The 15,992-nt window shown below is 47.6% G+C and overlaps 1 protein-coding gene across 11 annotated transcripts in view; it reads right to left on the bottom strand.

Annotated features, from left to right (window-relative positions):
* Positions 1-11: 11 nt before the first annotated feature.
* The window catches only part of LOC310698963 (glycoprotein-N-acetylgalactosamine 3-beta-galactosyltransferase 1-A-like), a 76,090-nt gene continuing 60,109 nt past the window's right edge, over positions 12-15,992 (bottom strand). For 10 of the 11 annotated variants that reach the window (XM_083520536.1, XM_083520529.1, XM_083520532.1 and 7 more), the window contains 3 exons: positions 15,396-15,659; positions 11,962-12,626; positions 4,119-6,052 (listed from right to left, as the gene is read on the bottom strand). In XM_083520536.1, coding sequence (XP_083376662.1) covers positions 5,831-6,052; positions 11,962-12,626; positions 15,396-15,600 — 1,092 coding nt within the window. In that variant the 5' untranslated portion in view covers positions 15,601-15,659 and the 3' untranslated portion in view covers positions 4,119-5,830. Of the gene's footprint in view, positions 185-4,118; positions 6,053-11,961; positions 12,627-15,395; positions 15,660-15,992 lie in introns of those variants that run through there. The other variant, XR_014521860.1, reaches the window with a different exon arrangement.

Here is a 15,992-nt window from a genome sequence, read left to right on the forward strand (position 1 = left end):
GAAAAGACCAGACTTTCTTTTAAAAAGAGGGAAGGGGATTTTAGTCTTTGTGTTTTTGAATCAAGATAATTCTTCTTACCTTACAAAGAGGTAAGAGCACAGTAACATTGGCGGCAGCTTTCCTTCAATCTGTCAATGGTAATATTCATTTCTCCACATTTAAAGACTGAAGCACTCTCAACTTCTGTTGATTTCAGTGAGAGATATTTAAGTTCAGACACAAAATCACCTTCATACATACAAGTCCTTTACTTTGAATGGATTGTGCCCTAACTTCATTTAAGGCTCCAGTAGTAGATAGGTAGCCGTGTTGGTCTGCCATAGTCAAAATAAAAAATTCCTTCCAGTAGCACCTTAAAGACCAACTAAGTTAGTTCTTGGTATGAGCTTTCGTGTGCATGCACACTTCTTCAGATACACTGAAATAGAAGTTGCCACTATATAGAAGGATCTGGCAACTTCTATTTCAGTGTATCTGAAGAAGTGTGCATGCACACGAAAGCTCATACCAAGAACTAACTTAGTTGGTCTTTAAGGTGCTACTGGAAGGAATTTTTTATTTCATTTAAGGCTGCAATCCTAGTATAAATGCTTACTTAGGAGTAAGGCCTATTGAATTAAAAACGGGCTTACTTCCTGGCAGATGTATAGGACAGCAGTGCAGTACATTATTATTAACTCGGCTAATTTTCCACCCTTCTTCTTGAAGGAGCCCAGGGCAGCAAATAATCATCGGGACAGAGTATACAAATAAGTAACTGCACGAGTGGAACTACCTTTTGTGCAATTGGTCTTTCTCCCCATTGCCACCACTCCGTTGTCTCTTCTGCGATCACCAATCTGCCCCAGATGGTTGGCTGAACCCCCAGAAGAGATTTATGGGGTGCACAGCAGGAGGAGAGGGGGAGTCCTTCCTGTTGTGCAAGGAGAAGCAGGTCCCTTCGCACAGAGAGCTACTAAGTTGACTACAACCCTTAGCAGGCTTGCAACTTTTGAGTTGTAAATCCCCAAGGTTGACAGCCACATTTTGTTCACTGATTCGTTTTCATTCATTCCAAGATTGTATTTTTTGAAAAGGTTTTTATAACCTGCCCTGCAACCTCATGATCAGGGGACAGGTATGGGGGGGGAGGCTTTGTAGCCACACAAAACTATGTTAGAAAGCATTATTAAATTAAAGTGAAACCGAAAACACCAAGCCAACCTTTCTAAAAGTCTCTTGCTTGGTCACCCAGAAATGATTTTTTACTTGTCGCAACCAACCAGCCAAGTAACTATGCATGAGCCTAAAACACAGCTTTTCCTTTGCCTAAGATCAAAGCAGCTTACAATTAAACCAGTAACATCAAAGGCCACAATATTTCAAGATAACCAGGAAAAGGTGGGCTTTTCCTTAAAGAGGGCATGTATGTAGATAAAAAGCTGCCTTATACTGAGGTAGCCAAGTATTGTATATACTCTGGGTGGTGAGCAACTGAGCCCACCCCAGCAGAGACTATAACACTCATCTCTGACAATTGGTCATGCTGGCAAGGACTGATGGGAGTTTGAGACTAAAATAGGCAGAAGGCCACAGACTCCACATCTTGAATCTACACTGAGCTATGGCATAAGGCTTCCGAGTGATGGTGCAAGTTTTCTGAAAAAAAATTTTTAAAACCTTTGTGGTTTGCAACTTTAAACAATGCATTCTCCCACGACCTGTTTTTGAAAACTCACAATCTTCAACCTTGGCTAAGCAATTTCCTTCAGAGATCAGCAGAAGCACAGAATTAACTGTCCTTGAAACTTGGTTTATTTGTAAAGCGAATGAAAAACTTCAAACATGTCTCTTGTGAAAACTACCTACCTCCCCCAGAGCCAAAGACTTTAACAAAATCATTTTCAGTAAATATCTAAACATTCTTTTACGAAGAAAAACAACGAAATTGGCAACAGGAAGCATTCTGCCAGTTATCACCAGTTATTACCATTTCGTAGCTCCCAAAGTCTTTCTTCTAAAAAATATCATTATAATTTATGGAATAAGAGAACATTCCAGTTTAGGACACTGTGTACGCTCTGGTTACACAACAGCGTGTGAATAAGTCACCATTCACTTCAATGGCAGTAACAGCTGTGCAGGCACAAGGAGAAGTACATAACAGTGGAACAATCCCTCAACTGAAGTGAATGGCAAAGGGTACCACGGAAGGCAACAGGTTAATAAATGGGCAGTCCAGAGAAATACCTTTTGGGTCCCTGGCAACTCTGCTTTAAAAGCATCTAAGGGCCTTTGACTGTGATACTGGAGAACTCATCAGTCAGACTCGATGTGCACCAGCAGTATGAATAGGTAACTGGCAGCTCCTTCTAATTTCTTTTTAAAAAGACAATCAGGAGGACTATCTGAAATACTGCCATACGTTTCAACTTACTCTTCTCTAGATTGAACCCAACAGTATTATGAAATGTCAAAAGGGAAAGGGGGGGGGAGAACCCTAATGAAGGAGAGAGTCTACCAACTTGTTCATTTGAAAGAGAAGATGTTGTTGGCTTATGATTTCGTAAAATTCTTGGGAAATGTGCAGGTATGGGAGCAAAGCAACAGGCTCACAGGCAGTGCTAATTCCAAGCTAGTGTTAGCGGAGGCTCCCCAGAAGGTCAGACTAAGACTCAGAGCATAAATCCTTCTCAGTTGTCTTTTTTAGGAAGCCAGCTGTTTTTACAGCTCAGACGGTTGGGAAAGACCTAATTTTTAGCCTACGTCCTTGTAATACCAACCCGATGGTTTGGGTAATAGCCTCTGGAGCAACAGAATCATTCATGCCATTGGCAGACTCCATGCAACAGCCCTTCAAATATGTGAAGATGGCTGCGACTCTTAACCATCCTATCCCCAGATTAAACCACAACTAACTCCTTCAATCTTTTCAGCATGGAATTGGTCTCCTGCTGTGCTCCTCATCTTTGTTGCCCTCTTCTGGACAAAAAAGCAAGCAAAACAAAACGTCTAGAAGGAAGACAGTCAGATGTCAACAAACATGCCAGCAAAATTCTTATCAGCAAGTGAGCCCAGTATGTCTTGGCAACTGCTCACCCCTTAAGGTTCAGGATTCAGTAACCATTGAATCCCCAACGTGCTGCCTTCCAGATACTGGAAGTCCCATTATCCTTGACCACTGGCCATGCTGGCTGGGGATGATCTGAGATAAAGGCAAACAACATCGGCAGGGCTACCTCTACTCCAAGCTTTTGCAACAGACCACAAAAAGGATGCTTAGCTATTTCTTTCACCCATCTATGCTGTTTTATGGAGGCAGATCGTTGTGAACTGCACAAGTGCTTCGGCTTTAACTCTTGATCAAAACAAAGGCTGTACTTTCGGTTATTAAATTGGGCCTATCTTTTCTCTCCTTATAAGCTGAAAATGCCTCTGCCTTTCCATTCCATCTGGCAAAGAGCTCTGAACAATTCAAAGGTCTGCCTGCATCTTCAACAAATTACCGTATTTTTTGCTCTATAAGATTCACTTTTCCCCTCCTAAAAAGTAAGGGGAAATGTGTGTGCGTCTTATGGAGCGAATGCAGGCTGTGCAGCTATCCCAGAAGCCAGAACAGCAAGAGGGCTTGCTGCTTTCACTGCACAGCGATCCCTCTTGCTGTTCTGGCTTCTGAGATTCAGAATATTTCTTTTCTTGTTTTCCTCCTCCAAAAACTAGGTGCGTCTTGTGGTCTGGTGCATCTTATAGAGCGAAAAATACGGTAGATTGGTTAGGTAAAAAGTCTTACCATAACCATAACATGGCATGTAATAGCCACCAGGGGGCACTTGGGACCATCAAATGATTAAGAGACTAACCCACCAGGCAAAAAACACAAGAACATTCAAATCTAGTGACACAGCAAGGAATCATAGAATCATAGAATCATAGAATCATAGAGTTGGAAGAGACCACAAGGGCCATCGAGTCCAACCCCCTGCCAAGCAGGAAACACCATCAGAGCACTCCTGACATATGGTTGTCAAGCCTCTGCTTAAAGACCTCCAAAGTAGGAGACTCCACCACACTCCTTGGCAGCAAATTCCACTGTCGAACAGCTCTTACTGTCAGGAAGTTCTTCCTAATGTTTAGGTGGAATAACGCTTTCAGGCTTTCTCACACTGCCTGACTTTTGCTTGTTCTTCTGCCTGCAAATCAGGGCTGTCCTGCCCTGTTTCACCCACCAACCCATACAGAGGCAAAATGGGAAGGTGCCACCCACCTCACAGCTGATATCCCTCCACCGAAGTCTTGTTTACTGAGGTTGCGCGGCTGCAGCTTCTGGCAAGATCTCGTGAGAAGTCCATGATATCTCACCAGAACTCAGAAGCTGAGGCCTCTTCTCCTTGCTTGTCCAGTGAGTGGAAGGGGGCAGGTGCATCTCCCCCCCCCCCACTAGGGAGAAGCAGCAGTGATATCTTGTGAGCTCTACAATATCTCGCCAGAAGCTGCAGCGTTTCTCCTTCCTTCTCCAGCAGTGGCAGCAGGGGGCAGTCCTGCCATGATTTTTCCACCTGATACAACTGCCTCAGTCCAACTCATGGGCAGGCAAGCCCTGCCCCAAACCTATTGGTTCTGGCACAAAACATCACTTTTTGACTGCGAGATGGCCATAATACAGCAGCATCTTTATTCATGTGGATGTTGAGGACCATGCACAGTTAGGGTGTCTCATACAAGGAGTGGTGAAGCTGTTGCCTTCCAGATGCTGCGGAACTACAACTCCCATCTGCCCCAGCCAGCACGGCCAGTGGTCGAGGATGATGGAATGTGCAGTTGAGAAACAACTGCAGGCTCACAGGTCTTTAGCCTTTCCGGATTTGGGACCTGCCTTAAGCCACAAATTGCCACTTTTAAAAAAAACATTCTCCTTCCTTTTTTAATTGCTTACCTGCCAGCTCTCTGTTCTTCCTATTCTCTCCTTCTCTTTCCCTTAAACAACAAGGCTATGTTGGCTCGGACTGATGGGACTCGTGGTCCAACAACATCTGGGGATCCAAGAGTGAAGAACCCCGACTTGGAACGTGTTGACGTTAAAGGCAGATGGCTTAATTATTAGGCTCTGGTATCAAGAAACCTAATAATGGGGGGAAATTGCAGGCACAGGAGATACAAGCACTTCACCCTATAATATCAACTGCGAGACCCCGAACACAGCTTGCAAGGGTGCAAACGGACCGTGCGTCCCCCTCTTGTAGTGCTGGGTCCCTCTTACCACAATGGCACCAACCACTGACCAGCCAGGACCCTTACTATTCTTTCTCCAGTGGTAAAACCCAAGCCCCACTCTGTGGTGCTCTCCTTACTAAGTCTATGGCCATGCAGTTGTGCCCCATTCTTGTGATGGCAGCAGGCACCGCCCCCTTGTGAGTTCAGCTCTCCCTTCCAGGACCCACAAGAGCCCCTCTATCCCCTCTTCTTCCCCACCACCCAGGGACCAGTCTCCTCACCCCAGTGCATCAAGAGCACTTACTAAGCATGAAACCGCTTCACAGCACATGGAAGGCTTGGGCCTCTCCAGCTTGCAGTAGGAAAACGAGCAAGCATAGGATAGGCCATAGTAGGCCAGACATTTGCTTCTCAGCACACAAATAAGAATGGCTCCTCTGCCATGTGCAAGACCCCTTGTGTGGCAAGTGTGCGTGCACACACACCTTTAGGGATTAAAAGAAATCTCTCAGCTTGTGGCCTGCTCAGCTCTTGTTGCTTTTTCCCGCGTAGATGGCCCCATAACAGGAGCACTGGTCTTGTCCGAGGATGGCTGGGCTGGGCCGCTCTGCTCAAGGGTCATGTGCCAGGGATCCGCCCCTACACCTTCTTCTCGGTCTGCAGTGTAGTACTATTGGTCCTCTCCGGGGCTTCCCCCCGAGGGCGGGGCTGGAGATGAGCAGCATTCTCAGGCAAAGGCGGGTGGTAGCGATACCTGTAGCCGTAAGCGCGAAGGTGGTAGCACAGGTATTCCAAGGTGTACATCAACTCTGAACTCACGTAGTGAAAGGAGACGGCCAAGTCGGAGCAGCACTGGGGACCCTAGGAGGAGCAAAGGAAAACCAGGGTTAACTGTGGACCACGCAGCATGCGAGGAAAGCCATCCCCTTCACTGTTGCTTTGCTAGCTGAACAGCTGTCCTTTTTCCATAAAGGCAAAGGTAAAGGACCCCTGGAAAAGGGACACGGGTGGCGCTGTGGGTTAAACCACAGAGCCTAGGACTTGCCGATCAGAAGGTCGGTGGTTCGAATCCCTGCGGCGGGGTGAGCTCCCGTTGCTCAATCCCTGCTCCTGCCAACCTAGCAGTTCGAAAGCACGTCAAAGTGCAAGTAGATAAATAGGTACTGCTCCAGCGGGAAGGTAAATGGCGTTTTCGTGCGCTGTTCTGCTTCGCCAGAAGAGGCTTAGTCATGCTGGCCACATGACCCGGAAACTGTACGCCAGCTCCCTTTGCCAATAAAGCAAGATGAGCGCCGCAACCCCAGAGTCGGTCACAACTGGACCTAATGGTCAGGCATCCCTTCACCTTTAAAGGACCCCTGGATGGTTAAGTCCAGTCAAAGGCAACTATAGGGTTGTGGCGCTCATCTCGCTTTCAGGCTGTGGTAGCCGGCATTTGTCCACAGGCAGCTTTCCAGGTCATGTGGCCAGCAGGACTAAAACACTTCTAGTGCAACAGAACACTGTGACGGAAGCCAGAGCGCACAAAAATGCCATTTATCTTCCAGCCACAGAGGTACCTATTTATCTACTTGCACTGGCGTGCTAGGTTGGTAGAAGCTGGGGCAGAGCAACGTGAGCTCACCCTGTTGCGGGGATTCAAACCGCCGACCTTCTGATCGGCAAGTCCAGGAGGCTCAGTGGTTTAGACCACAGTGCCACCCGTATCCCTTTTTTCCATATGCCACAAGAAGCAGAAGTGACAACCACAGAGAACGGCAGAAGCCGCAGACAAATGTAAGGATTCTCTCACCAGAAAACTTGTGGTGCAATGGAAGACCCTGCCTGCTTACCTATCCATCAGGGCAGCCTACAACATTGGTTTGTGACACAGCCACAGATGTAACAAAGCTGCCAATCTGATTGCTGCTTGCCCAGTTCATCCTCCCTGCAATAACTCTGGAACAACATGCACGTTGATCAAGAATCCGGTTTTGCAATCAAACTACGCATCCTTGATTCTAAGCTGCAGTTTTGTTATCTGAGGACCGATTACACAATGGGTAAAGGGCTAATCCCCCTGTGCTGAATCAGGACTCCAAGTTCATCCCACGTGTTGGTCGAGCACACAGGCTGGTTTGCAGGTCAGGTGTGGTCGAGGACATGGGGTGACATGAGTCCTTCTGCTGAGACAGGTCTAGCGTTCCGATGGCCTGCTCCTTCCTCTTTCCCTTACATCCATATCAGCAGACATAGCCTTTTGTTTTGCTGTCCACTCCTACCATCTATGTATGTCACAGGAAACCTTCATCCCATTACAGACTAAAGCAATAGCCTTAGTTGGATTAAGGAAAAGGGGCATAATAAGCTTCAGGAAACATGAGGTTGGGGGTTGGGTGGAACTGGTAAACGGGCTCCTAAAAGGGTCAGGCAACGCAAAGCTCAGTGCCAATCATTCCTTTATAAGAACCCCACATGCAGAAATGCCAGGCATTCTCTAAGTCAGGAATGGAGAAGCTGAGGCCCTCTAGATTCTGTGGGGCTCCAGCTCCCATCACCCTTAGCCAACATGGTCAACCGTCAGGGGTAATGGGAATTTGAATCCATCATTCGCGACCCCCGGCCATGCCAGCTGCACGATCCAATGAGAATAGGGCTGGGTGTGCACTCTGTATAATCAAGAAAGAAGTAAAAATTGTGATTCTGCAACATTTAGCAAGCTGAACTAATTATTCAAATAAATAAGTACATACCGTATTTTTCACTCCATAGGGCGCACCGGACCATAGGGCGCACCTAGTTTTTTTTGGGGGGGGGGATCAAGGGGGAAAATCTTATTTCCCCCCCAGCCCCTAAGAGCAGCGTACAGGCTGCACGCAACCTCTCCCTGCCGGAGGGGTTGCGCGCGGCTATGGTACAAGCCAAGGCAGCCAGCAGGATGGATCCCTCTGGCTGTTTTGGCTTCCTCTTTAGCCCCGCGCAACCTCTCCTTCCCAGGAGAGGCTGCGCGGGGCTAAAGAAGCCATAGCCACGTGCAGCCTCTCTCTGTTGGAGGGGCTGCGCACGGCTATCCCTGAAGCCTGGAGAGCGACAGGGGTTGGTGCGCACTGACGTCTCTCGCACTCCAGGCTTCAGCGAAAGCAATGCGAAGCCTTTGGAGCACGGAGAGAGTGCTCCCTCTGCCCTTCGGAGGCTTAGCGTTGCTATGGCTGAAGCCAAGGAGCCTGCATTCGCTCCATAGGACGCACACACATCTCCCCTCAATTTTTGGAGGGGGAAAAGTGTGTCCTATAGAGCGAAAAATACGGTACTTGCTTATTTTGCAGAAGGTATTCTGTACCAGACAGCAACTCTCCTAAGAATCTGGGTGTGTTTGGCAATGGACTTGGGAATTTAAAAAAAAATAATTTATTTATTAAATCAGGATTGGGGAAGCTGTGGCCCTCCAGATGCTGTTAGACTGCAACTCTCATCTTCCCTGACCACTGACCATGCTGTCTGGGGAATGATGGGAGTTGTGGCGATGACACACAGGGCCCCCGGACGTTTGACGGTCTATTGACCCTGTGCCGCCACTGCGATTGCTTCTTCCGCTGCCACCACCCCGCATCTCACGGGGACACACGGAGTCCTATCAGTTGTTACCATAAACAAATAAGCAAGTTTATTTTAAAATGCAGGAACAAGCTTATGGTTTCAGTTAATATTTCTCTTGTCAGTTTCTTAATCTTAGTTCCTAACAACTCCAAACTGATTATTCCAACTATCTATCTGACTCCACCTAACAATTCCTCTCACTCTCCCTCAATACAAGTCTACCAACCCACACCTAAACCTCCCTCTTCCTTCTTCAACTCCCAAACCTCAACCCTCAACTCCCAAACCTCAACTGACTTTCAAAACCTCCCACTCTAACTTTTATTCCCCCCTTGCATTCTCACTGGCCAATCACATCACACCTATTTTAACCCTTTCCTTATGACCCATCCTAGGAGGCATCCGCCACAAGAGTTGTAGTCTACCAATATCTGGGTTGCATTTATGTCCTCCCAACTTTCTTCCACGATGGAGCTCAAGGTTCCACGTGTTCTCCCATTCAGCTATTGGCCAGTCCCAGGTCTGTTTAGTTTCAGCAGAGCAGCCACTTCACGCCCCTTCCATTTGGTCTATGAAAAATGGAAGATGGTGAAAGACAGGCTAGAACAGGCTTCCTCAACCTTGGCCCTCCAGATGTTTTTGGCCTACAACTCCCATGATCCCTAGCTAGCAGGACCAGTGGTCAGGGATGATGGGAATTGTAGTCTCAAAAACATCTGGAGGGTCAAGGTTGAGGAAACCTGGGCTAGAAAAACAGAATGATGGCAGGTGGCTGGCAGGTGGGTGGCCACACCCACCCGTAAAACTTGGCCCACAGTGGGCCACAGAGATAAGGACCCCGCCCACTGGTCAGATCCAGTTCCTTATCCCTGGTATTGGAGCTGGTCTGCCATGAGGTGAGCTGAGGTAGCTACCTCAGGTAGCAGAAGCCCTAGGGTAGCATCTCTGAGGGCAACCTGCCCACCCCAGCACCACTGGTGAAGAAGCAGTGCTGGTTTCCAGTATAAATGAAGTTTCCAGAGAACAAACAGCCCAGATTCACACTAGGCAAAAAAAGGTCTCCCTGAAGCAGAGCAATCCTGTTGGCTCTCTTTCATGCATCTCACAGCTAAACACAAGTTAACCTAATTACTTAATCCCCTCAGTCTTCTCAGTTCTCAGGCCACTCATATTTCGGGCAACTTTACCTTCCGTATTCCGAACATTCCCCTTTTCTGACTAAGTACCCGTGAGCCTCCCCTCATATATGTCACTCAGATTTTTTAAAAAAGGAAAACCAAAGGTGGGATGGGGAGACCCTCTTTGCTCCTTCCCTTGCTACATCCTCCTGCATAAAACAGGGCAAAGTGCCTAATGCTATTAACTCTATCACCTTATCCACAGGGGTGCCACAAATTGCTGCCGTCACAGAGAAACTTCCAACTGCTGAAAGCTCAGGGTGGTAAAACACGCCTTAGGAAAGGAATGAAACCAGGTTTGAGCATCACTCACTGGGTAAAATCCACACATCGCTGACAGCTGGAGGGAAACGCTTTGGGAATGGCTGGAGCACACAGACCTCTTGCCTCTGTTAGAAAACCACATGAATCTGGGATCGTACCTCCAGAATCTTTCACCACCGAAAGGCAAAGACACTCTCCCTAACCAAAGAGCAAAGTCTCACCCCTGTCCCTACTGTTGAAGGTGCTTCTCCTAGCTATGGCATGCGCAGGATTTATCAGAGGAGACTTCTGATTCAGGAAACGTAAGGCCAGCTGCCTGCCGGGAACTACCATGCCCCACCAACGACAACAGGCACCAGGATTGAATGCAAGTCCTGCACTGATGTAGCAAAGAGGATGTTTGTTGTTCTGGTTAAATAAATACCAGGAGTAGGTGAGAGCAGCAAATATTGCCCTATTAAAACGTTATCAGCTCTGACAGCTGCAATGCGTGAAGGAGCAGGTTGGGCCTTGATTATAGCTCACTTTGGCCTATTGCCATACACACACTTAAAAAGGTGGAAATGACTGGCAGAATCCGAGACCAGGGAGAAGAGTTGGTGGAAGAAGATTGGAGGAAATTTAAAATTTATTTGCAGAAATACTGTAAAATTTTTGAATGCTGATGACATTGAAATGAATTGAAGGGGTTCTAGCAACAAGGTAAAATGTAAGAGGGGATTAATAAATAGATAAACTAATAGGATATGAATTTGCTGAACCAAATTTAAAAAGGGATATAAAAATGGGAGACGTGAGGAAGTCAGGAAAATAAGTTAACTAAAGATGAGAGATTAAGAAAAAGGGGAATTTTGTTTTTCTTTTATATGTGTTTTTTCTTTTTTCTGTTTTGTGTTTAATGTTTGTATTTTTGTATTTTGTATCTGTTTTGTTTTTTGTATTTTTCTAAACTTTTCTATCGATAAAACCTAATAAAATATTATATATATAAAAAATAGATACACTTAAAAAGGTAAAGGGACCCCTGACCATTTGGTCCAGTTGTGACCGACTCTGGGGCTGCAGCGCTCATCTCGCTTTATTGGCCATGGGAGCCGGCGTACAGCTTCTGGGTCATGTGGCCAGCATGACTAAGCCGCTTCTGGCGAACCAGAGCAGCGCACAGAAACGCCGTTTACCTTCCTACTGGAGCGGTACCTATTTATCTACTTGCACTTTGACCTGCTTTCGAACTGCTAGGTTGGCAGGAGCTGGGACGGAGCAATGAGAGCTCACCCCGTTGCGGGGATTCGAACCACCAGCCTTCTGATCGGCAAGTCCTAGGCTCTGTGGTTTAACCCACAGCGCCACCCGCGTCCCCATACACACACTTACCTGGTGGTAAAACCCACTCAAGTTGGAGCTAACATGAATAGGAGTTCAGGCTGTTTTCAGGTAGATGAACTCTCATCCATACACACAAACTAAAGCTGAGAGGCAGCTGCTGCCTGTTTAGAGGTCTAACTTCAACTCTCATCAGTCCTAGCCAGCACAGCACTGTGTTTTTCTCTGACTGCTGACCTACTCCTTGACTCCAGCTCCTGACAGTTCAGCACTGTGAGACAGGGTTGTGAAAGATGATTTCCTTCCTGATACGCTGCCCCAGAGCACAGGGCTTGGTCCCAGGTTCAACCCCAGCATCTCTCCTTTCCGAAACCCCAGAGAGCCACTCCACCTTCCCTGCCCCTTCCCAAAACAGGATAGGCCACCTACCTCCACAATGGGGTAATAGCAGTAGTTCCAGTACCAGAAGCTTTTCGAGAACTTCTCCGTCAGGTGAGATTCCGGCACGAAAGGATGGAAGGTCTCTCTCCCCTCTGTGTCCCGCGAGTCCCCAGCCTCCACACCCATCTTCTCCATGCACTGGCCCAGGGCAAGGTCCTCCACTGAAGTCGTGTGGCTGCACACCTTGGATTCAAAACCAGCCACAAAGCGCCGCAGGGCCTCTTTGCTGAGGACATAGCCAGCTCCCCCGCTCATGTAGCCTTGCTTGGCGAAGGGCCGGAAGCGCTTGCCAAAGTAGATGGGCCTGTCGGCGGTGTAGTTGGAGAGCAGCCACCGGAGGTTGTCCACCACCACAAAGGTGTCGTCGTCGGCCTTGAGGAACCAGTCCGCCTGCTCCAAGTGGTGCTGATGCACGTACTGGAAAGCCCGGATGGTTTTCCAGTAGAGCTGGTCCCGGCCTTCCTTGGTCCCCAGCCCAACAGTGGGGAAGTTGTCATCCTGCACGGAGCTCATGAAGAGGACCACGTTGCAGTGGCGCGACCAGGTGGCCTTGACGTGGCGAGCCTTCGTCTCCAAGTTACTGGGGCCTGTCATCACCCAGCACAGGATCCGCACCTTGTCATACAGCTCGTCAGCCACACTGCTCTCCTCACCTGAGAAAGAGGAGGCCACAGAGTTAGCATATTCCACAATAGACGCTTCTGGTTATAGGGCTTGTACCACGCACTTTGTTTATTGATTAAAGTATTTATAGACTTCCCACTCACAAAACATCAGGGCTTCATACACTAATACAAAATTGTTAATTGAAAGTGGAGACAATGGAGGAACCTTTCCCTGTTTATCTGTCTGTTTGGCTGTTCCTTGCAAGGCCTTTTTCCACCTGGCCTAGGAGGTGGGGCCCAGACTCGCCCTGCTCTGCTTTAGACTCCTGAAGAGCCCAGACTCACTGGAACAAACTCTGGGGTTGGGGCAAATGTTGAAAATACTTATGTTTTTAAATAGTTTTTAATCTGTGGCTTTTTAAATTTTGGTTTTTTGTTTTGTTTTTGCTCTGTTGGGGGTGGGGATTAGTTTTAGTATAATTGTAAATTGGTTTTTTAAAAAATTCGTTTCTACTGTTTTATTGGTTTGTTGTATAGTTTGCATTCTGTTCTGAAGGGGAGAGGATCAGGGCTCCCTGGGAGTGAGCCACAGCCAACAGAATGGCTGGGACAGGCTCCACAGGGGAGGGGGGAGGGGATGAACTGGGACACCTGATCTCAGTTATCATGGGTAGGAGGCCCTCGAAGATGGACCTCAGTGCCCAGGATGAATGCTGGGAGTGGAGACACTCCTTCAGGTATACTGGACCGAGGCCGTTTAGGGCTTTAAAGGTCAGAACCAACACGTTGAATTCTGTTCAGAAACATACTGGGAGCCGATGCAGATCTCTCAAGACTGGTGTTATATGGTCCCGGCGGCTACTCCCATGCAGCCGCATTCTGAATTAGTCGTAGTTTCTGAGTCACCTTCAAAGGTAACCCCAAATAGAGTGGAAGACATACTTCCAACCAGTGCTTTTTTTCTGGGGGTACACATACCCTTAGATGTTTTGTGAATCTTTGGACTTTGGTCCATTTACTGTGTTTATTTTGCTCAATTTGAACTATAAAATGGTGATTTTCTTGAGTCAAAATGAGAGCACCCCTAAACATTTTTGTTTAGGAAAAAAGCACTGCTCCTACCTAAAGGCCCCTACTTAGATTTCTCTGTTGCACCACTAAGGAACCTGCCTCCTTCCTGATATTGTTGCATTCCCAGCTCCCATCAACCCCATTCAACGTGGCCGGTGACTGGAGACCAATGGAGTGATAGTCCAACAGAGATTCCTCCCACCCTTTTGTTATAGGAATTCTAAGGCCATATACACACACGTGTGTTTGTGTGTGTGTTCATAAATGTACAAGGCAAACACATACATAAGTATATAAATATAAGTATATAAACCACGTGCCTGAAATAGTACAGGAGAACAATCCTGAAGCCATTTTGTTTGACTCTCTCAAATTTTCCTCAAATATTTATCTGCAAGGAGGAAGGAAATGGGAAAAGCTTTCCAATCCTCTTTGGACTGTAGGGGCTTACACCTCACTGTAAATGCAGTCTGAAGGTTGGCGGTTCGAATCCCCGTGACGGGGTGAGCTCCCATTGCTCGGTCCCTGCTCCTGCCAACCTAGCAGTTTGAAAGCACGTTAAAGTGCAAGTAGATAAATAGGTACCACTCTGGCGTGAAGGTAAACGGCGTTTCCGTGCACTGCTCTGGTTTCGCCAGAAGCGGCTTAGTCATGCTAGCCACATGACCCAGAAGCTGTCTGCGGACAAACGCTGGCTCCCTCAGCGTTTGTCCCAGTAAAGTGAGATGAGCGCCACAACCCCAGAGTCATCCACGACTGGACTTAACGGTCAGAGGTCCCTTTACCTTTCAGGAACCAAGTATTTACCATCTCAAAGGAATGGCCAGGCTACCCAGAAAAGGCAATCAGATAAGGCAGTATCAGGTATCCTGGCACAAAAGGAGAGAAGCAACACACTCAAATTTCTGCTCAGGACCACCTCTTTCTGTGATGTATGTATGATGTTTTGGGGGGTGGTCTTGAGCTACAGGGGAGGCAATTTCAAAAGTCTGTAGAAGAGCTTGCAAACCAATGTTGTGGGTTCCTTTCCTCCCTCCCTACATGGGGGAGTGGGGGACCCTGTTGCAACAGTTTAATAAAGATGATGCTTAATAGCTGCTTTCCTTCTCAATATTCTCTGGTTGACCTCTGTTATTTTCTCCTACCAATAGAGAACCTACTTAAGGAATCTATACAGGCTCTTAGATACCCCATAAGGGAAAGGGAACAGTATTTTTCTTATAACACTTGCCTCCCTCTCCCCTCCAGCAGAGACATCACCTTGCCAACAAAGGTCCGTATAGTTAAAGCCATGGTTTTCCCAATAGTGATGTATGGAAGTGAGAGCTGGACCATTAAGAAGGCTGATTGCCAAAGAATTGATGCTTTTGAATTCTGGTGCTGGAGGAGACTCTTGAGAGTCCCATGGACTGCAAGAAGACCAAACCTCTCCATTCTGAAGGAAATCAGCCCTGAGTGCTCACTGGAAGGACAGATCCTGAAGCTGAGGCTCCAATACTTTGGCCACCTCATGAGAAGAGAAGACTTCCTGGAAAAGACCCTGATGTTGGGAAAGATGGAGGGCACAAGGAGAAGGGGACGACAGTGGATGAGATGGTTGGACGGTGTTCTTGAAGCTACCAGCATGAGTTTGACCAAACTGCGGGAGGCAGTGGAAGACAGGAGTGCCTGGCGTGCTCTGGTCCATGGGGTCACGAAGAGTCGGACACAACTAAACGACTAAACAACAACCCCTCCAGCCCTTACCTTCTAGGTGCGGGTGTGCCACGCTGAAGAGAGCTGATCTATCGACAATCCACTCCGGGTCCTTGTAGCCACGCGGTAGCTGGGTGCCAAGGCGTGGGGGCCCTTCCCACGTCAGGTTGCCCATGAGGTAGAAGGTGCTGACAAAGCCAGCGATGAGGCCTAGGTGGAACGCCAACAAGGAACTTTTGGAGCCTAGGAACCCCATGGCCACCTGCGGCCAGTGTCAGGGGTGGAGGACGGGAAGAGCAGAGTGCTTCATGTGGCCTGTAGTGGAGGGAAGGAAAGGCAGAGGAATAAGAGTGAGGGGCCTTGCCTAGAAATATAGCCATTCTGCTCCCAGTGACAGCCAAGGAGTTAATAGATAAATTCTGGTCTAGCAGCTCAGATCTTTATAGAAACCACCTCAGCTGAAAACTATTTATTTATTGGATTTTGGTGCTCTCAGAGGCCTCCCTATCTAAGGGAAAGGTCAGGTCCACATCAGCTTAGCTTTAGCAATACTGTAGAATAGGTGTGCAGAGGGTCCCAGTTTTAATCCCTAGTATCTTCAGGTATGGCAGGGAGAGACTGTAATCTGAAAATCCTAGAGAGAGCTGC

This window comes from Podarcis liolepis, assembly GCF_965112155.1.
Source record: "Podarcis liolepis genome assembly, contig: HAP1_SCAFFOLD_22, whole genome shotgun sequence".
In the NCBI taxonomy this organism is placed as follows: Eukaryota; Metazoa; Chordata; class Lepidosauria; order Squamata; family Lacertidae; genus Podarcis; species Podarcis liolepis.